The 21,627-nt window shown below is 43.6% G+C and overlaps 1 protein-coding gene across 1 annotated transcript in view; it reads right to left on the bottom strand.

Moving 5' to 3' along the window:
* Positions 1–321: 321 nt before the first annotated feature.
* KLHL7 (kelch like family member 7) overlaps positions 322–21,627 on the bottom strand; it is a 50,351-nt gene continuing 29,045 nt past the window's right edge. The window contains exons 7-11 of the mRNA XM_038768146.1: positions 18,099–18,241; positions 14,416–14,656; positions 5,133–5,334; positions 3,622–3,719; positions 322–1,354 (exon numbers count right to left, since the gene is read on the bottom strand). Coding sequence (XP_038624074.1) covers positions 1,071–1,354; positions 3,622–3,719; positions 5,133–5,334; positions 14,416–14,656; positions 18,099–18,241 — 968 coding nt within the window. The 3' untranslated portion in view covers positions 322–1,070. The remainder of the gene's footprint in view (positions 1,355–3,621; positions 3,720–5,132; positions 5,335–14,415; positions 14,657–18,098; positions 18,242–21,627) is intronic.

Genomic DNA, 21,627 nt, shown 5'->3' with positions numbered 1-21,627 from the left:
TTTTAGTCTTCATGAAATGTTTTCACTGGATCAAAATATCAGAGATGCAGAAGTCCACTTAAATCAATGAGTTAAGCACTGAGTTTAAGCGCATTGTGTTTTCACAGTAATAGGAGAGAAAGGTTGAAAATTCTCAATGCTGAATAGAGCAGGTAGAAGGGATTAGAAAGGAAAAGTAAATAAGCATACAAAAGACGGAGGCCCAGAGGATGGCCAAGAAAGATATTTAAAGATTATGTAGAAGGATTTGGTTAAAAAAAAAAGTAAAAAGGAAAGACGAGACTAGTCTGAAAAATGAAAAGAATGGGAGGAGCACTGTTCTTTGTTACATGAGGCATATTCATTATAGTGGAAATTGATAATGGATAAAAGGAGAGTAGAAAGGAATTAAGTGGCTCTGAATGTACTAAGTGTAAACACACTGTTCCAGAATTTTGTTTGTAAGACTTTTTTTGTGTCCAGGTTTGGGCTTTATGTAATTCAATAAATTTGAAGATGAAGCAAATTTTGCAGTGCTACGAAGTGTACTAATCACAGAACTAGAATAATGGAAAAATTCAAATGCACCTTAAACACTAACCTGAAAAACTTGGGCTCTTTCCATCTCAGATCTTACAGGAGCAGAACTGAAAAATCTGATCAATATTTGCAGTGGTTCCATGACATTTAAAGATGGGAACTAGAGTTAACACAACTTTGCCAGTAACCCAATATTCCACCTCTTTTACTGTTCTACAGCTGTACTGTTGAAAGTGAATACAGAATTTTTCAGCATTTTGTTCATGCTTTGACCCAATATTTACAATTTTGGAAGATTCTTGTTTTGTGTGTTTCTTTTGGGTAAATGACGCCTATGTTTCTGGATACTAGTGGTCTGATGAAATACTGTCTTTTAAAACTATCAAGCAGACATAAGAAAACCCACATTAAATACACATATTTTATAGGGATTCCGCATCATTTTAAAAATTGTGTGCGAAAAGACTTCGTAACAAAACTGTTGGAGCAGAGCACTGGTGGGCATATTTTTCTGAGTCTCTGGAGAGGATCTCGGGGTTTCCTCCATCTTCTCATGTTTCTAGGGTCTCTTCGTTTGCTCCGCAAGTATCGACGACACAAATCAAACAGCTTGTGACTGGGAAGGCCCGAACTTTGGAGTTGGCCACCCACTTGTCCGTTTCAGTATTGTACTCAAGGATGTGCCCTAAGCGGCCCACACCCTGAAAACCAGCCAGGACGTAGACCGTGGATCCAACGGCTGCGCATTTCACCGTGACCCCCTTCCACGGCATTGGGGACACCATCTTCCATTCGTTCAGTTTAATATCGTAATATTCCACATTGTCCAGTCCACCTTTAAAGGAAGGAAACCAATCATGAGTTGACAGTCAACACAATCAACAAGCTGGAACCCCCCAGATTTTTAACAGGACTCACTTAAGAGCTGCAGGGGTACTGTATTTTTGCATCTGACCCACATCCATACAGAAACAGTAATAACCTGACCCAACCTGCCAGGGGATCCTATGGATCGGAGGGCAAATTGTGAAAATGCAGGTCTTTCTACCAGGGGATTTCAAAGAGGATTTGGTCTTCAAGGGAGAAGCAATGTGTAGGGAAGTATAAGTGGCCAATCTGCCCATCAGTGGATCGGACCTGGGCTGGGGAAAGGAAGAGAATTAAGTGGAGTTGGACTGTAAGCTCGTTGTGGGCAGGGGATGTGTCTGTTCATTGTTATATTGAACTCTCTCCCAAGCGCTAAGTACGGTGCTTTGCGAACAGTAAGCGCCCTATAAGTACGACTGACTGAATGAATGAGTCCACAGCAGAATTTACCAGCATAGATGCGATTACCCAAATTGACCTACAACTGGAGATCTTTATTGAGAATCATCAAGATGGGGTGAAATTCCATTCACAAATGTCCCGGACCACTTTGGCCTCAGTATTTAGGGTCTTCTGTCCTAGACTGGAGATGGACAATGATCAGGCAGAGGTTATCTCGGATGGCACAGTGGTGGTTAGGGCCTGAGTGGGGAAGGTAGCCAGCCAAATATGGTCTCAATCCCATCATGGATGAAAAAAAAATGATGATCCCAACAGGGTTTCTAGATTTAGAGGAACGAATAAATAAAAAAAAAAGCATCACATCCACTCTGATGCTAGACCTTGAACACCAGATTAAGCTTCGGGAATTTTTCATCCAATTTTTTAGCCCAGAGTCTACAGAAAAACTTTGTTATTTGGCAGGCTTGGGGAATGGGAAGTTCCAGTTAGACAAATGTGCTGGTCATCCGGGAGTCAGCAAGGGAATGTGCATAATTATACATACGGCTCCAAGCAGAGACCAGGACAGTCTGCGGAGAGGGAAAGGACAGTTTGCTAATCAGGTAAACAGAAGAGCAAAATGCTAGGATATTTTGCATATTTCCCACACGGGCCCAAGAAAATCCCCTCTGAAGACCCACGGAAGTCTGCAAGGAGCAGCCAAACTGACCCACATCCACGCGGACATTCGGGAATTAGAGTAGGCCGGCTGATTGATTTGTTTACAAAACAGGCTGCATGGGAAGAAAGTGCTGCTTGTTAAGCTCTTGACAGATGTGCAAATATCTTGAAGATGGAGGGACACAAGAAGGTAGAAGGAGCTCAAGGTGATCTGAATCTAATCAGGTAAACAGAATTTTTTGTGAATAATAATAATGATGGCATTTATTAAGCGCTTACTATGTGCAAAGCACTGTTCTAAGCGCTGGGGAATTTACAAGGTGACCAGGTTGTCCCACGTGGGGCTCACAGTCTTCATCCCCATTTTACAGAGGAGGTAACCGAGGCCCAGAGAAGTGAAGTGACTTGCCCAAAGTCACACAGCTGACAAGTGGCAGAGCCAGGATTTGAACCCATGGCCTCTGACTCCAAAGCCCGGGCTCTTTCCGCTGAGCCACGCTGCTTCGAATGCCCCGCGGAGGCCACATACTCGCTGGGGAGGATTTGAGCATTGTAAACTCTTTCTGCACAAGGTATCAATCACTCAGTGGTACTTATTGAGCACCTTCTGGGGGCAGAAAACTGTACTGAGCACTTGAGAGAGTACAATACAGAGCTGAAAGACACCCTTCCTGCCCACAAGAAGCTCCCAGTCTAGAGGATCAATCGTCCCAGTTTGCTGAAGTTTGGAGGCTTTCAGAGACAGTGGGCTTTAGGATTTTCTGGTCGGTACAATGCCAATCATTCAATTTTTATTAAATTGTATAAAAGTGCAGAACAAGGGATTAAAATATAGCTCTTTTCCAAGTTTTTCCACTCTTGCACCTCCTTTGCTGCTTTCAGTTTAGCTATAAAACCCAGAGCCAATTGTATACAGCTGAATAGGACTTGAGCCCTCCCTGACGCTTTGATCTCTAAAATGGAGTGCAATTGCTTTAGTGAGGTGAGTAGGGCAGAACTACTAATATTTGTACTTGCAGTTCCCAGAAATGGCAATAGCAGCTGAAGTAGTTAATGTCATATGTGTTTCATTCACTTGAACAAACACGACATTTCAGTAATTGGAAGACAGAGAAAGACACTGGTAGGAACAAAATTCCTCGGCAAGCTAAAAAAGTAATAAAAGTCATATACCTAAACCATTCTGGCCACCCACAGCAAATATCTTGTCCTTTACAAACACGAGTCCATGGTTTTTCCTGGCTTCAATCATTGGACACAGCTCAGTCCACCTGATACGAAAAAACAAACGCTTCAGAGTTCATTTGGAATGCTTTTTTTTACGTACAGGGATACAGGAGGGGAAAAAAAGGAAGTCCCTTTCTGGCATATAAAGGTGTCATAATAAGTATTTAATTCGTTATAATACCATATTATGTGCTTATAATTAGTTTATAACTATCAATCAACCTAATAAATAATAAATAAATCTAATAACTAATAAAAAACCCTCTGCTCTACCTGCCAAGCTGCTAACTGAAGAGCTGCCAAGTGGCCAATGCAAAATAACTTAAATTCAATTACCAACAAATTCAGATTGGGTATATTCCCATCAAAATCTCAATTGTGGAAAAACATCATTATTAGGGCATAGAGATAGGAATTTCCATTGTGAGTTCTGTGTGGGACGGGGACAGTGTCTGATCTGGTTACCATGTATCTAAACTAGAATGCCCAAATGGAAAGAACAGGACTTGGGAGTCAAAGGACCTGGGTTCTAATCCTGACTCTACCACTTGTCTGCTGGGTGATCTTGGACAAGTCACTTAACTTCTCTTGCCTTTCTGACCCCAATAACTCACTCTCACCATGCCGACTTCTGAACCCGTCCCTCAGTGACCTCATCTGTAAAATGGGGATTATGACTGTGAGTCCCATGTGGGATATCATCTGTGTCCAACCGGATTACCCTGTATCTACCCCAGCGCTTAGTACAATGCCTGGCACATAGCGCTGAATAAATACCATAAAGAAACAAACAAGAAATGCCATTATCATTAGTGCAATAGGTTTGAGGTAGAGTTTAAGGGTAAAGATAGACAGGCCAAGGCTACAGTTAGATGTTTGTACTTCCCAAGCGCTTAGTACAGTGCTCTGCACACAGTAAGCACTCAAATATTGAATGAATGAATGCTGATTTGTCAATAACTGGACTAATAATAATAACAGTAGTGATGGTATTTGTTGAGCACTTACTATGTGCCAAGCACTGTTCTGGGGTGAATACAAGGTAATCAGGTTGTCCCACATGGGGCTGACAGTTCTTAATCCCCACTTTACGGATAAGGTAACAGGCACAGAGAAGTTACGCAACTTGCCCAAGGTCACACAGCAGACAAGTGGTGGAGTCGGGATTAGAACCCACATCCTCTGATTACCAAGCCCGGGCTCTTGCCACTAGGCCACACTGCTTCTCTACTAACTACTGCTTGATCTGTCAACTCACCCATAGTCATTTGGTTTTTCAATCATTTGCCACCTGAGAAATGTTTGCTCCCCTAACTTCATGACGGACTCCAAGCCTGTTTCAATCCCTCTTGGAGCAATTTAAAATGAGCTAGGGGAGAAAGAGGAAGAGCTCACTTTGTCAGTGGGCTTTAATAATGCTAACCGCATAATTTTTTTTTCTATATATATATACATACGTCTCCGTTGCCGGATCATATACTTCACAGGAATTCAAGACTCGTCCGGAAACGTTGTTGCCCAAACTTCCACCACAGACGTAGATGAGGCCGTTGGCTTCTACCATCCCGTGACTGCACCGCTGAGTCAGCATGCAGGGTTTCGTGTGCCAACTTTCTGTTCTTGTATCGTAACATTCGAACAAATACAAAGCTGAGTTTCCTTTAAAAGAAAGAGCCCATCGGATTGATCTCATGCAATTATCTGTGTGTTTGCAGTGGGTTTTAAATGCCACCGATTTAATATTTGTAGGGGGAAGGATTTTTTTAGTTATCTTCCCATCAATCAATCAATCAATCATATTTATTGAGCACTTACTGTGTGCAGAGCACCCTCTCAATCAAAAATATAAGAAAAATTTGGGAAATTTTATTTCGGTGGAAATAAAAAATTCTGACACCCAGTTCTCCTCTGAAGTGGAGGTTGCATTCTTGAAAACAAAACAAAAACCCCATTAAGGAATACTTGTGTGGTAGCATTTACCTACTCTAATGCTGAATGCTTGTGTACCTACATACTTTTTTCTGACACCACGGTGCACTGTATCCAAACAGGTTCATGTTGTTTAACAAATGTTTTCAAATGAAATTCTGGCCCAAACACACTCTGAAGGCACTTGTTATAGCAGAATGTACCTGTTGCAGGCACTTCATTTTAATATTCTAACTGTGGCTACAGCAGAAGTACCTATTTTTCATTCTGATCATGGGTCAAAAAGCAGGGTAGGGATTGCGAGGGTGGTGGGGGAATGAGAACTGGGAGGGGACAGGCTTCAAAATGCACAAATGGTCAGAAAGTCACCCATTTGGGGGGTCTATTGCGCCTTGACCGAAATGTTTTTGTTTTGACCGAAATGCTCAAGTTTTGTCAGAGACTTGGGGGAAGGAAGTCCACGGGATTCAGTGTGGCTTTGTGGCGACAGCCCGGGCTTGCGAGTCAGCGGTCGTGGGTTCTAATCCCGGCTGCACCACTTTGCTGTGTGATCTTGGGCAAGTCACTTAACTTCTCTGTGCCTCAGTTACCTCATCTGTAAAATGGGGATTAAGACTGTGAGCTCCATGTGGGACAACCTGACAGTTACCTCATCTGTAAACTGGGGATTAAGACTGTGAGCTCCATGTGGGACAACCTGATTACCTTGTGTCTATCCCAGTGCTTAGAAAAATGTTTGGTATATAGTAAGCGCTCAACAGTTACCATTATTATTCAGTTCAAAAAACCGTTGGGGTGACTGCCCCCAAAGCTCCTGTCGAGTGGGCCCGCTGTTGGGTAGGGACCGTCTCTATATGTTGCCAACTTGTACTTCCCAAGCGCTTAGTACAGTGCTCTGCACACCGTAAGTGCTCAATAACGAATGAATGAATGAATGGGCATCTATGGGCAAAACAGTCCTTTGGACTTTTGGAAAACCTATGGATTTCTCTCTTTTGGATGAATCTGAGGTTGGCTTACACATCCCATGGCCTTTCTATGGAGGCTGCAGATCCATTAATCTACCCAAGGATGCAGCAGAAAAATCACTAAGGGGATATTTTTTGAGCAGGAGATGTATGTTTGAGTTTTAGATCTGTCATTAATTGTATGACCACATATTGCTGGCAGTGTCTCCACCTGTAAGAGGCAATAAGGCCTACTCTTCTGCCTGCCTCAGAGTCATGAAATCCTGTGAGGAGTACATGTCTTTCCACTCCTCAAAAACTTCCACTGTTTACCCACTCATCTTTACATCAAACATCTCTAAAGACACTATCAGTTTTAAAGGACTTGAAAGTCACAATCAGTACTTGTTGAGCAACCACTGGGTGTAATGCAATGAATGTATTAAGAGCTTGGGAGAGGAACTGCATCTGACCCAATTTAACTTCTTACTTATTAACTGATTTTCTTATCTAAGCACTTACCCCAGTGCTTAGATCAGGGCTTGACACATAGTTAATGTTTAAACACCATAATCATCATCAGGTATGGAACAAAAAAAATGAACTTCCAGTTTAATGGAGAGATTGGTCGGTTCAATTCACACGGAACACATATACAAAAATGCTAAGGCTATATATAAATACAAACCTCCTGGAGACGGATGATGGGCTTTTAAAAGCCGTTTTCACTCTGGGTTCTTCCCAAGCTCATTTTCTCACTGTACCTATAATTCCGGACAGATGATCTTCCTTCTGTTGGGAACTCACCCCCACTTCAACTCTGTCAGGCCACAATTCACCACATCCTCAAAACCCTTCTAAAATCCCACCTCTTAAGGTCTTTCCCCACTAAGCTTTCATGATCGTCCCCCTCTCCATCTCCCCCGTCTTTCCTCCTTCCCTTCCCCACAGCACCTGTATATATGTTTGTACATATTTATTACTCTATTTATTTATTTATCTTGATTATACATATCTAGTCTATTTTATTTTGTTAGTATGTTTGGTTTTGTTCTCTGTCTCCCCCTTCTAGACTGTGAGCCCGCTGTTGGGTAGTGACTGTCTCTATGTGCTGCCGACTTGTACTTCCCAAGAGCTTAGTACAGTGCTCTGCACACAGTAAGCGCTCAATAAATACGATTGATTGATGGATTGATCCTTAGGTCACACCATTTGCTGTGTGCCCTTGGGCAAGTCACTTTATTTCTCTGTGCCTTAGCTACCTCATCTGTAAAATGGGGATTGAGGCTGTGAGCCTCACGTGGGACAGGGACTGTGTCCAACCCAATTTGCTTGTATCCATCCAAGCCCTTTAATACAGTGCCTGACATGTGGTAAGCATTCAACAAATGCTATTATCATCAAGCGCTTAGTACAGTGCTCTGCACACAGTAAGCGCTAAATAAATACAATTGACTGAATTATTACTATCTCAGCAATTTTTCACTCCCTACACTGCCTTTCTGTACGCACTGTTTCACAATCTACATGAGAATTTATTCCTTCTATTTAATAATAACAGTGGTATTTGTTAAGTGCTTAACTATGTGCCAGGCACTGAACTAAGAGCTGAGGTGGATACAAGTAAACAATTGAAGGAATTATTACTATCTCAGCAATTTTTCACTCCCTACACTGCCTTTCTGTACGCACTGTTTCACAATCTACATGAGTATTTCTTCCTTCTCTTGAATAATAACAGTGGCATTTGTTAAGTGCTTAACTATGTGCCAGGCACTGAACTAAGAGCTGAGGTGGATACAAGTAAATAAGTGAATGAATTATTACTATCTCAACAATTTTTCACTCCCTACACTGCCTTTTTGTATGCACTGTTTCACAATCTACATGAGTATTTCTTCCTTCTCTTTAATAATAACAGTGGTATTTGTTAAGTGCTTAACTATGTGCCAGGCACTGAACTAAGAGCTGAGGTGGATACAAGTACACAAGTGAATTAATTATTACTCTCAGCAATTTTTCACTCCCTACACTGCCTTTCTGTATGCACTGTTTCACAATCTGCATGAGTATTTCTTCCTTCTCTTTAATAATAACAGTGGTATTTGTTAAGTGCTTAACTATGTGCCAGGCACTGAACTAAGAGCTGAGGTGGATACAAGTAAACAATTGAATGAATTATTACAATCTCAGCAATTTTTCACCCCCTACACTGCCTTTCTGTACGCACTGTTTCACAATCTACATGAGTATTTCTTCCTTCTCTTTAATAATAACAGTGGTATTTGTTAAGTGCTTAACTATGTGCCAGGCACTGAACTAAGAGCTGAGGTGGATACAAGTAAACAATTGAATGAATTATTACTATCTCAGCAATTTTTCACCCCCTACACTGCCTTTCTGTACACACAGTTTCACAATCTACATGAGTATTTCTTCCTTCTCTTGAATAATAACAGTGGTATTTGTTAAGTGCTTAACTGTGTGCCAGGCACTGAACTAAGAGCTGAGGTGGATACAAGTAAACAATTGAATGAATTATTACTATCTCAGCAATTTTTCCCTCCCTACACTGCCTTTCTGTATGCAGTTTCACAATCTACATGAGTATTTCTTCCTTCTCTTTAATAATAACAGTGGTATTTGTTAAGTGCTTAACTACGTGCCAGGCACTGAACCAAGAGCTGAGGTGGATACAAGTAAATAGGGTTGGACACAGTCCCCGTCCCATGTGGGGCTCACGGTCTCTAATCCCCATTTCACAGATGAAGGAACTGAGCCCCAGAGAAGTGAAGTGACTTGCCCAAGGTCACACAGCAAACAAGGGGCGACCCCGGGATTAGAACTCATGACCTCCCGACTCCCAAGCCCATTTTCTATTCACTATGCCATGCTGCTTTAGATTCCCCTTCCTTCCTCTCCCCCTCGTCCCCCTCTCCATCCGCCCCATCTTACCTCCTTCCCTTCCCCACAGCACCTGTATATATGTATGTACATATTTATTACTCTATTTATTTATCTTACTTGTACCTATCTATTCTATTTATTTTATTTTGTTAGTATGTTTGGTTTGGTTCTCTGTCTCCCCCTTCTAGACTGTGAGCCCGCTGTTGGGTAGGGACTGTCTCTATGTGTTCCCGACTTGTACTTCCCAAGCGCTTAGTCCAGTGCTCTGCACACAGTAAGCGCTCAATAAATACGATTGAGTGATTGACTGATTCAGGCTCCACTTGGGCAGGGATTCATCATCTTTTACTGAATTCTCTCAAGCGCTTAGTACAGTGCTCTGCACACAGTAGGTCCTCAATAGAAACCACTGATTGATGGAAGGGTCACAACAGTTACAGCAACAGCTGCAGCCTCCTGAAAGTTGTCAAAGTTGAGATGGCCTCAAACTGTTGCTGGATTCTTCCTGGCCAAAAAAAAAAGGGCTGCAGCTTCACCCTATTTCTCTCTCCTCACTAAATCTACCTGTTGAATGTCTAGGAAGAGTGGAAGGAAACAAGATAATATATGGAGCAGCATGGCTCAGTGGAAAGAGCCCCGGCTTTGGAGTCCGAGGTCGTGGGTTCAAATCCCGGCTCCGCCACTTGTCAGCTGTGTGACCCTGAGCAAGTCACTTCACTTCTCTTGGCCTCAGTTCCCTCATCTGGAATACGGGGATGAAGACTGTGAGCCCCACGTGGGACAACCTGATTATCTGAGCCCACTGTTGGGTAGGGACTCAAAGAGGAGCAGCGTGACTCAGTGGAAAAGAGCCCGGGCTTTGGAGTCCGAGGTCGTGGGTTCAAATCCTGGCTCCGCCACTTGTCAGCTGAGTGACCTTGGGCAAGTCACTTCACTTCTCTGGGCCTCAGTTCCCTCATCTGGAAAATGGGGATGAAGACTGTGAGCCCCACGTGGGACAACCTGATTATTTGAGCCCACTGTTGGGTAGGGACTCAAAGAGAAGCAGCGTGACTCAGTGGAAAAGAGCCCGAGCTTTGGAGTCAGAGGTCGTGGGGTCAAATCCCGGCTCCGCCACTTGTCTGCTGTGTGACCTTGGGCAAGTCACTTCACTTCTCTGGGCCTCAGTTCCCTCATCTGGAAAATGGGGATGAAGACTGTGAGCCCCACGTGGGACAACCCGATTATCTGAGCCCACTGTTGGGTAGGGACTCAAAGAGGAGCAGTGTGACTCAGTGGAAAAGAGCCCGGGCTTGGGAGTCAGAGGTTGTGGGTTCAAATCCCGGCTCCGCCACTTGTCAGCTGAGTGACCTTGGGCAAGTCACTTCACTTCTCTGGGCCTCAGTTCCCTCATCTGGAAAATGGGGATGAAGACTGTGAGCCCCACATGGGACAACCTGATTATCTGAGCCCACAGTTGGGTAGGGACTCAAAGAGGAGCAGTGCGACTCAGTGGAAAGGAGCCCGGGCTTGGGAGTCCGAGGTCGTGGGGTCAAATCCCGGCTCCGCCACTTGTCAGCTGAGTGACCTTGGGCAAGTCACTTCACTTCTCTGGGCCTCAGTTCCCTCATCTGGAAAATGGGGATGAAGACTGTGAGCCCCACGTGGGACAACCTGATTATCTGAGCCCACTGTTGGGTAGGGACTCAAAGAGAAGCAGTGTGACTCAGTGGAAAAGAGCCCGGGCTTTGGAGTCAGAGGTTGTGGGTTCAAATCCCGGCTCCGCCACTTGTCTGCTGTGTGACCTTGGGCAAGTCACTTCACTTCTCTGGGCCTCAGTTCCCTCATCTGGAAAATGGGGATGAAGACTGTGAGCCCCACGTGGGACAACCTGATTATTTGAGCCCATTGTTGGGTAGGGACTCAAAGAGAAGCAGTGTGACTCAGTGGAAAAGAGCCCGGGCTTGGGAGTCAGAGGTTGTGGGTTCAAATCCCAGCTCCGCCACTTGTCTGCTGTGTGACCTTGGGCAAGTCACTTCACTTCTCTGGGCCTCAGTTCCCTCATCTGGAAAATGGGGATGAAGACTGTGAGCCCCACGTGGGACAACCCGATTATTTGAGCCCACTGTTGGGTAGGGACTCAAAGCGGAGCAGTGTGACTCAGTGGAAAAGAGCCCGGGCTTTGGAGTCAGAGGTCGTGGGTTCAAATCCCGGCTCCGCCACTTGTCAGCTGTGTGACCTTGGACAAGTCACTTCACTTCTCTGGGCCTCAGTTCCCTCATCTGGAAAATGGGGATGAAGACTGTGAGCCCCACGTGGGACAACCTGATTATCTGAGCCCACTGTTGGGTAGGGACTCAAAGAGAAGCAGTGTGACTCAGTGGAAAAGAGCCCAGGCTTTGGAGTCAGAGGTCGTGGGGTCAAATCCCGGCTCCGCCACTTGTCTGCTGTGTGACCTTGGGCAAGTCACTTCACTTCTCTGGGCCTCAGCTCCCTCATCTGGAAAATGGGGATGACGACTGTGAGCCCCACGTGGGACAACCCGATTATCTGAGCCCACTGTTGGGTAGGGACTCAAAGAGGAGCAGTGTGACTCAGTGGAAGAGAGCCCGGGCTTGGGAGTCCGAGGTCGTGGGTTCAAATCCCGGCTCCGCCACTTGTCTGCTGTGTGACCTTGGGCAAGTCACTTCACTCACCTCTCTGGGCCTCAGTTCCCTCATCTGTAAAATGGGGATGAAGACTGTGAGCCCCACATGGTACAACCTGATCACCCTGTATCCCCCTCAGCGCTTAGAACAGTGCTTTGCACATAGTAAGCACTTAATAAATGCCATTATTATTATTATTATTATATGGAGGAAAATACCTAAAAAAATCTTGCTGTTTTCTTCCTTAAAGAAGGAAGCTCTTAAACACCCCCATGGAAGGGTGTGTTTATCCTCTCCTTATCTGTCAAAAGCATTTTAAGGGGGTAAATTCACTTGACTGAAACTAAAGGAGAGGTTGAGCCCGTTGTTGGGTAGGCACCGTCTCTATATGTTGCCGATTTTACTTCCCGAGTGCTTAGTACAGTGCTCTGCACACAGTAAGCGCTCAATAAATACGATTGATTGATTAGTAGTGCCCTGCGCACAGTAAGTGCTCAATAAATATGAATGAATGAATGAATGTTGACTATAGGGTGGCAGTGTGGCTCAGTGGAAAGAGCTTTGGAGTCAGAGGTCATGGGTTCGAATCCCGGCTCCACCACATGCCCGCTGTGTGACCTTGGGCAAGTCACTTCACTTCTCTGGGCCTCAGTTACCTCATCTGGAAAATGGGGATGAAGACTGTAAGCCCCACGTGGGACAATTTGATTACCTTGTATCTACCCCAGCGCCTAGAACAGTGCTTGGCACATAGTAAGCGCTTAAATACCAACATTATTATTATTACTATTAATTTGAAGAAAAAAAAATTAAAAGCCAGCATTTAAATTAGACATGGAAGTTAATTTGTGATTTATTAGGCAACGGTGGAATCAATTTTTATATCTGTAACACCGGGTGACAGTATCTGCCATCTACTTAGTATCGGCCACGGAAAGCCTGCTTTAATAAAGTGCCTAGTAAAACAGGCACTTGCAGGTCACAACAACCTATCAAAGAAGGAATTCTTCGGATAATAGCAATTTTGATCTGTTCTTCTGTTTGCTTCTACTTGCTGCTGGCAGGACTAAGTGACCCACTTAAACCTGTCCTATTCCCAGGAAGCCATTCTGGCCAAATATATTGTGCTTTTTTTTTTTTTTTGGATCTGTATCACAACTGCAAAAGCACTAAGAGAAAAAGGTTGCCTGTGTAAATCTTAGAATGTAACTGTAACTCTGGTTGCTTTTAGCTGCTTCTGAACACAAATTCCTTTCAATCAAAGGTATTTACCGAGCGCTGATTATGTGCAGAGCACTGTAATTAGTGCTTGGGAGACTCTCGGAAGCAGCGGGGCTCAGTGGAAGGAGCCCGGGTTTTGGAGTCAGAGGTTATGGGTTCAAATCCCGGCTCCGCCACTTAGCTGGTGACTTTGGGCAAGTCGCTTCACTTCTCTGGGCCTCAGTTACCTCATCTGTAAAATGGGGATGAAGACTGTGAGCCCCACATGGGACGACCTGATCACCTTGTAACCTCCCCAGTGCTTAGAACAGTGCTTTGCACATAGTAAGCGCTTAATAAATGCCATTAGTACAACAGGATTAGCAGACACGTGGCCTGCTCGTAACGAACTTGCAGTTTAGAGGAAAAACAAGTGTTCTAATTGGGGGATGGTTTTCTTTAGGAACGCAAAAATCATTTCCTTTCAGAAGTAGTACAAACGACATTATCTTCCAAAAATTAAACAGTGAGGCAATGTTAAGCGCTTACTAGGTGCAAAGCACTGTTCTAAGCGTTCGGGGGGGTTACAAGGTGAGCCCATGTGGGGCTCAAAGTCTCAATCCCCATTTTACAGATGAGGTAACAGGCTCAGAGAAGTTAAGTGACTTGCCCAGGGTCACACAGCAGACATGTAGGGGGGTCGGGATTACAACCCATGACCTCTGACTCCCAAGCTCGTGTTCTTTCCACCGAGCCACACTGCTTCTCTACAAAGACCGAGTCTACACTGCTTCCTAGTAACACTTGGCTAATGAAAGCTTCCTGGTAAGGATGGTGAAGTGAGCCCATTGTTGGATAGGGATCGTCTCTATTTGTTGCCAAACTGTTTTTTCCCAGCGCTGAGTACAGTGCTCTGTGCACAGGAAGCGCTCAATAAATACGACAACGAATGAAGCTCATTTAAGCGGCAGTCGCGTCAAAACGTTTACTTCCGTGGAAACGTTTATTCTAAACTTGGGAATTGTTTTCCGTGCCAATGTCATCAGCCAAGTTTCTCCTGCAAGGTTTTGCACCTCACTGGAAAACGTTCCCCACACCATGAAGACCGAGCCTGCAAATCCATCACTTACCCACTTCCGAACCTCCAGATGTATAAATTTTGCCTTCCGCGGCACAGGCCGCGAGACTGTCTCGAGGCGTTGGGGGTCCGAGTTTGGAATACCAGCTATCCTTCACTACATTGTAGCAGTCCATTCGCTTTATAGGGAACAGCTGAGAACCACCCAATATGTAGACGACGTTGTCCCAAAAGACACAAGCAGCATCTCTACGTTTTTCAAAAGGGCAGCGGATGTCTGTCCAGCTGTAATCCTAGAAAACACAACGAGGGGCGTCCAATTAAGGAGGAGGTGTTGATGAAATTGTCTCGTAGCTGGAATGCTTTCAATCCATCAATCAGCGGTACTTATTGAGCGCCTCGTCAGTCACGGGTACATATTGAGCGCTTAATGCGTGCAGAGCACTGTACTAGAGAAGCAGCGTGGCTCAGTGGAAAGAGCACGGGCTTTGGAGTCGGAGGTCATGGGTTCGAATCCCGGCTCCACCACAAGTCTGCTGTGTGACCTTGGGCAAGTCACTTAACTTCTCTGAGCCTCAGTTACCTCATCTGTAAAAATGGGGGTTAAGACTGTGAACCCCATGTGGGACAACTTGATCACACTGTAACCCCCCCAGCGCTTAGAACAGTGCTTTGCACATAGTAAGCGCTTAACAAATGCCATTATTATTATTATTATTATTATTATTACTAAGAGCCTGGGAGAGCACAATACAGCAGAATTTACAGCCACATCCCCTGACCACAACGAGCCTACAGTCGGGGGGCGTGAAGAGACACTGATATAATTTATAATATATAATTTAAAGATATGTACGTAAGTCCTAAGCTGCTTAGAGAAGCAGCGTGGCTCAGTGGAAAGAGCACGGGCTTTGGAGTCAGAGGTCATGGGTTCGAATCCCGACTCCGCCACAAGTCTGCTGGGTGACCTCGGGCAAGTCACTTAACTTCTCCGAGCCTCAGTTACCTCATCCGTAAAATGGGGATTAAGACTGTGAGCCCCACGTGGGACAATTTGATCACCATGTATCCCCCCCAGCGCTTAGGACAGTGCTCTGCACATAGTAAGCGCTTAACAAATGCCATAAAATTAAAAAAAAAGTCCTGTGGGGCTGGGGAGATTACCAAATGTCCAAAGGTACAAAGCAAGTACAGTCGGTTCTTCCAAAACAAGATTTCATTCTGAGTTTGGGATAAAATGCGACTTACTTTTGGGTCTGTCTCTTGCTAGACTGAAAGCTTCTTGTTGGCAGAAGCCTTGTCTTCTAACTTTTGTACTTACTGAAGCATTTAACACAGGACTTTGCACACAGTAGGGGTACAAGGGAAATGACTGATTGGGCAACTGAAAGGATTATGGATTGTTCTTCCAACAGTGGCTTATCTGTGTGGGAAGAACAAAATTCTGTTTAGAGAAAACCTTGAGTGGGATGGGGCATCGAAGCAGAAGTACCATAATGTGAGCTTTCCTTAATCAATGGTATTCACTGGGTACTGTTCTTACCTCTTGGGAGAGTACAAGAAAATTAGCAGAAACATTCCCGGCCGAAGGTCACACAGTAGACAAGTGACTGAGCTCGTTGTGGGCAGGAATGTGTCAGTCTTTAAGCAAAGTTGGAAGGAGGGAAAAGGAAATGTTTCCCCAGACTCTTTAACTGCCATTTTTCTAGGCTTCACCTGCCTTTTCCCACCCCGGTTACGCCAAAGTACATTAAAATACCAGATTTACTCACACAAATGTCTCCACCACATAATGTGTGAGGAAGCGAAGGGTCAGAACACATGAACGGTGCTCCAGATGGGGAGTTTCTTTATTAAGACATGCCCACTTGGGGAAGGAAGAGAAGTGAATTAACTGAGTGCCGCAGTGGATTTTCAAATACTCGCTCAATTTTTGCTTCATTCTCCCTTCCCTTTTTCCATCTGCTTCCCTCATTACTAAACTCCTTTACTGTTATATTTAATTCCCCTGGCGGTAGCCCCTCTCTGTTTTTAGGTTGCAAAAATTATGCCAAAAGTGGCACAATTACGCAAGTAAATATGGCACTATGAGTTTCAACATTGAATAAAAAAAAAAACTTTGCTCCCTTTGGAACTCTGGATGGATTTCATAAAAAGAGTAAAAGACTTCACCGTCATACTCTGGAAGTCACATAATTTAACTCAGAATCAACAACAAATTTCAACAATTTATTTGGAAGGACTAGAAAAAGATGCTGGAGAATCAAAACTATTGTTTATTATGGATTGAAGGAGTATTCTGGAATGCTGACAAAGACAATTCAGTTTCTTTTTATTTCCAGTTTCTCCAGTTGGCCCTAATTCATTTCTCATTCTTCCACATCCCCAATATTTGTTGTTCAGCTGTTATGTATTTCTGTGACATGCTTACAAACCAATATTTATTTTTCCCATATCCCCTAAGAGATTTTAAATTCTTTGAGAATGGGGACTATTTTTTTTTACAACTTCCCAAAATAAAATGTCCTATAAATAATAAGCTCTTCATAAATGTTGTGGACTGACATATATATCTCACCGCTCCCATTTGTAGCATCCAAAATGAACACAGCGCTTAGTATTTAATAAATATCATGAAAAATAACAAAAAAACTTGGTTACAAGAAAATTGAAAAAAGTCAATCTGACATTTGTAGAAGGTGATGTTTATATTCAAATATTAGAATAATTTGGTAGTGCCTAACTGGGGACTGCTAACCAAACGAATCTGCTTTAAAATGAATTTCTGCTAGCCTTAAAAAGGGCTGCTGGAATTCTGCTGAAATACAGATGATAAGTCTTTATTCCAAAAATCAAGGAGAGTGGTATCTAACAGAAAGGGTATATTTTGGGAATAGTTGTTTATTATTTGTTTATTAATCCACGAAGTGGTCTGAATTAAAAATTGGTTTCATGCATGGAGAAATTTCACAATCGATGGTCAATTTATTGGCTGGGAATGAGGCATGATTTGCTACAGACATGAAAAAAAGCCCTTCAAAGACACTGGTCTTAGGTTTATTCATTCATTCAATAGTATTTATTGAGTGCTTACTGTGTGCAGAACACTGTACTAAGCCCTTGGGAGGTACAAGTTGGTAACATATATTCATTCATTCATTCAATCGTATTTATTGACCGCTTACTGTGTGCGGAGCACTGTCATATAAAGTCTTCTTCAGTAGGTAGCCATCGCTACAACTCTCCTCACTCATCATTGCTTCAATAAAATTTTCACACCTTCATTTTCTTAAATACAGATAAGAGCACTGGTGAATACTACACCAGTGGGAAGTAGCATGGCTCAGTGGAAAGAGCACACGTTTTGGAGTCAGAGTTCATGGGTTCGAATCCCAGCTCCTCCAATTGTCAGCTGTGTGACTTTGGGCAAGTCCACTTCTCTGTGCCTCAGTTACCTCATCTGTAAAATGGGGATTAAGATTGTGAGCCCCCGTGTGACAACCTGATCACCTTGTAGCCTCCCCAGCGCTTAGAACAGCGCTTTACGCATAGCAAGCGCTTAATAAATGCCATTATTATTATTATTATTATTATTGCACACAAGTTTGGTTATATCAATTAAAGAAGTGAGGAAAAACCCCCTACACAATTACAATCAAATCTGGTTCCAAAAAAATGCTAATATGCGAAACAGTTGCAAAGATATAACGAGCACGTTCCGGGAATGGGGTTTACCTTTGGATTAAAGTATCTACAGGACTGAGGCTGGGATCCTCCGAACAGGGCAATGCGATAATCGTGCTTTTTTCTTCGCGGTCGGGTGCCTTCTACCAACTCTTCCCGGTCTTCAGGAGAAAGTAGATGATACCTCATTCCACCTGTGAAAAGATATACATAGGCTTTCCAAGAACTTCTTGGATTTTGCTCGCTTTTCACGACAGTGGGCAAGTTACTTTTTTTTTTAATGGTATTTGTTCAGTGCTTACTATGTTCCAGACACTGTACTAAGCGCTAGGGCAGATACAAGCTAATCAAGTTGGACACAGACCACGCACCATCTGGGGCTCACAGTACTGATCCCCATTTTCAGCTGAGGTAACAGATACAGAAGTAAAGTGACTTGTCCAAAGTCACACAGCAGACATGTCGCAGAGTTGGGATTAGAACCCAGGCCCTTGTTCTATCCACAATGCTCCTAATGCTTACTTAACTCTACTTTGTCTCGACTTTACCATCCGTTCAATGGGCTAGAAATGCCTTCCAGAGTATTGATATCTGTCTCCCCAGCTCTAGAGCTCATTGTGGGCAGGGAATGTCACTGTTTATTGTCATACTGTAGTTTCCTAAGCGCTTAGTACAGTGCTCTGCGCATCTTAAACGCTCAATAAATACGACTGAATGGACTTTTAGACTGTGAGCCCACTGTTGGGTAGGGGCTGTCTCTATATGTTGCCAATTTGTACTGCCCAAGCGCTTAGTACAGTGCTCTGCACATAGTAAGCGCTCAATAAATACGATTGATGATGATGATGATGAATAGGGACCATAAACGCTGCATCGAGAGCTGTGGCTTGGGTCACTCTAATAGTGCCACAGCTTGGCGTGTGCTTTTCTCCCTTCGATAGCTAATTCCCACAAAACAAATGCGGGGAGCAAGAGCTGAATAGCAATAAAGACTCTTTTTCTATTCTGTCTTTTGGCTGTGAAGAAACATGGATTAGGCAGAACATGGATACTGGCTGTGGAGCGGGTGTCTAGGATAGAGGATGACCATTAGCCGATTATTTAAATATGAAATATGGTGTAAACAATGATGGAGACACCAAAAATGAACATTATAGCCCACATTTCATTCATTCATTCAATCGCATTTATTGAACGCTTACTGTGTGCAGAGCACTGGACTAAGTGCTTGGGAAGTACAAGTCGGCAACATACAGAGACGGTCCCTACCCGACAACGGGCTCACAGTCTAGAAGGGGGAGACAGACAACAAAACAAAACATGTAGATGGGTGTCAAAACCGTGAGAATAGAATTAGAGCTATATGCACAACATTAACAAAATAGAGTAGTAAATCATCATCATCATTATCATCATCAATCGTATTTATTGAGCGCTTACTATGTGCAGAGCACTGTACTAAGCGCTTGGGAAGTACAAATTGGCAACATAGAGAGACAGTCCCTACCCAACAGTGGGCTCACAGTCGAAAAGGGGGAGACAGAGAACAAAACCAAACATACTAACAAAATCAATCAATCAATCAATCAATCGTATTTATTGAGCGCTTACTATGTGCAGAGCACTGTATTAAGCGCTTGGGAAGTACAAATTGGCATCACATAGAGACAGTCCCTACCCAACAGTGGGCTCACAGTCTAAAAGACAAAATAAAATAAATAGAATAGATATGTACAAATAAAATAATTAAATAAATAGAGTAAAAAAAATATGTACAAACATATATACATATATACAGGTGCTGTGGGGAAGGGAAGGAGGTAAGATGGGGGGATGGAGAGGGGGACGAGGTGGAGAGGAAGGAAGGGGTTCAGTCTGGGAAGGCCTCCTGGAGGAGGTGAGCTCTCAGCAGGGCCTTGAAGGGAGGAAGAGAGCTAGTTTGGTGCATGTGCATATGTGCAAGTAAAATAGAGTAATAAACCTGTACAAATATATACAAGTGCTTTGGGGAGGGGAAGGAGGTAGGGCAGAGCGGGGGAGATGGGGAGGAGGAGAGGAAAAAGGGGGCTCAGTCTGGGAAGGCCTCCTGGAGGAGGTGAGCTCTCAGTAGGGCTTTGAAGGGAGGAAGAGAGCCAGTTTGGTGGATGTGTGGAGGGAGAGCAGTATGGACCAGGCGAAGGAGGTGGGCCGGGGGTCGACGGTGGGACAGGCGAGAACGAGGCCCAGTGAGGAAGTCAGCGGCAGAGGAGCGGAGGGTGCGGGCTTGGCTGGAGAAGGAGAAAAAAGGGAGGTGAGGTAGGAGGGGCCGAGGTGATGAACAGCCTTGAAGCCAAGAGTGAGGAGTTTTTGCTCGATTCATAGGTTGATGGGCAACCACCGGAGATTTTTGAGGAGGGGAGTGACATGCCCAGAGCGTTTCTGTACAATGCCCATGGACTAACTGAAATCAGGGCAAGCTAATGGAAATCCAACTGGGGCACAAATAAATCATAGGAAGTGAGTTTTTAAAGGACATGCTTCTGTTTTCTTAGTTGCCATGGGACTCTATTAGGGGAGGAGGGAGGAACTGAGTATTTGCTGCAAACAGTAACTGGTATTTTGTCAGCCTAGTAATAGAGAATGGTAGGAGGACACGGAGAAGGGAAGAAAGGCACTGATAAACTTGGTAAGGGTCTATGAAAACTTGATAAACTGACTAGACCTTGTATAGAATAAGTCATTTTTGAAAACAAACAATGACACCCCTTTTTTTGCCCTCAGCAATTTGAAACTTGCAGTTGTGAATACAGGTCTACTGAACTAATGAACTGATCAGATACTTTAAAGGATTGCCATTAACAGATTTAAAAAAAAATTAGATAAAAGCTATTTTTAGTAGATCACTTTTGAAGTTTCAACATCTTTCATGTTGACAGTCCAAGCTTGCATTTTAATATTATTTTGAAGGGGGGGTGTAATCAAAGCAGCTCCATTCCCTAATTAGAGATTTGACACGGTACTATTTCTTACAATTTATGTATATTCTTTAAGAACAAGACATTATAGTTCAATCAACAGTACTGAGTGTTTTTCCGTGCAGCACCCCAAACCAAACACAATAAAGTTGGTAGATAATGATCCCTGTCCTCAAGGATGGAAACAGACTGTATTTTGGTAAATGTTACAGAATGCAACTTTTTAAAAAAGAGACAATGCTGCAAGTTTATAAAACCAGAAAGAGCATTAAATGATTAAACCAAACAGGTAAAAAATCAAGCATCTCTCTCTAGCTCTGGATGCCTTTTTTAAAAGAGGGTGAACAAAAGCAGGGCCTTAGGGCAGGATTTTAAGGGCAAGCACAAAGTAAGCACTCAGTAAGTACTAATGATTGTTTAAACACTTAATACCTGCCTTTGGTAAGGATGGTAGTGATGATGATGACAAAAAACAAAGCTGACAGCACCAAAGTGTGATATTAAAAGGGTTTTGGCTAATTTTAGTGTACATAGTTTATCCTAATATTTCCCTTGAAACCTCATTTCTCTTCTGACACTTCTCACGAGTGGAAAAAGTTGGCTATCCTTCACCTAAGACTACCACT

Source organism: Tachyglossus aculeatus, chromosome 2 (assembly GCF_015852505.1).
Source record: "Tachyglossus aculeatus isolate mTacAcu1 chromosome 2, mTacAcu1.pri, whole genome shotgun sequence".
NCBI classification, from domain to species: domain Eukaryota; kingdom Metazoa; phylum Chordata; class Mammalia; order Monotremata; family Tachyglossidae; genus Tachyglossus; species Tachyglossus aculeatus.
The sequence above is the reverse complement of the archived record's forward strand: the minus strand, read 5'-3'. Positions and strand labels throughout refer to the sequence as shown.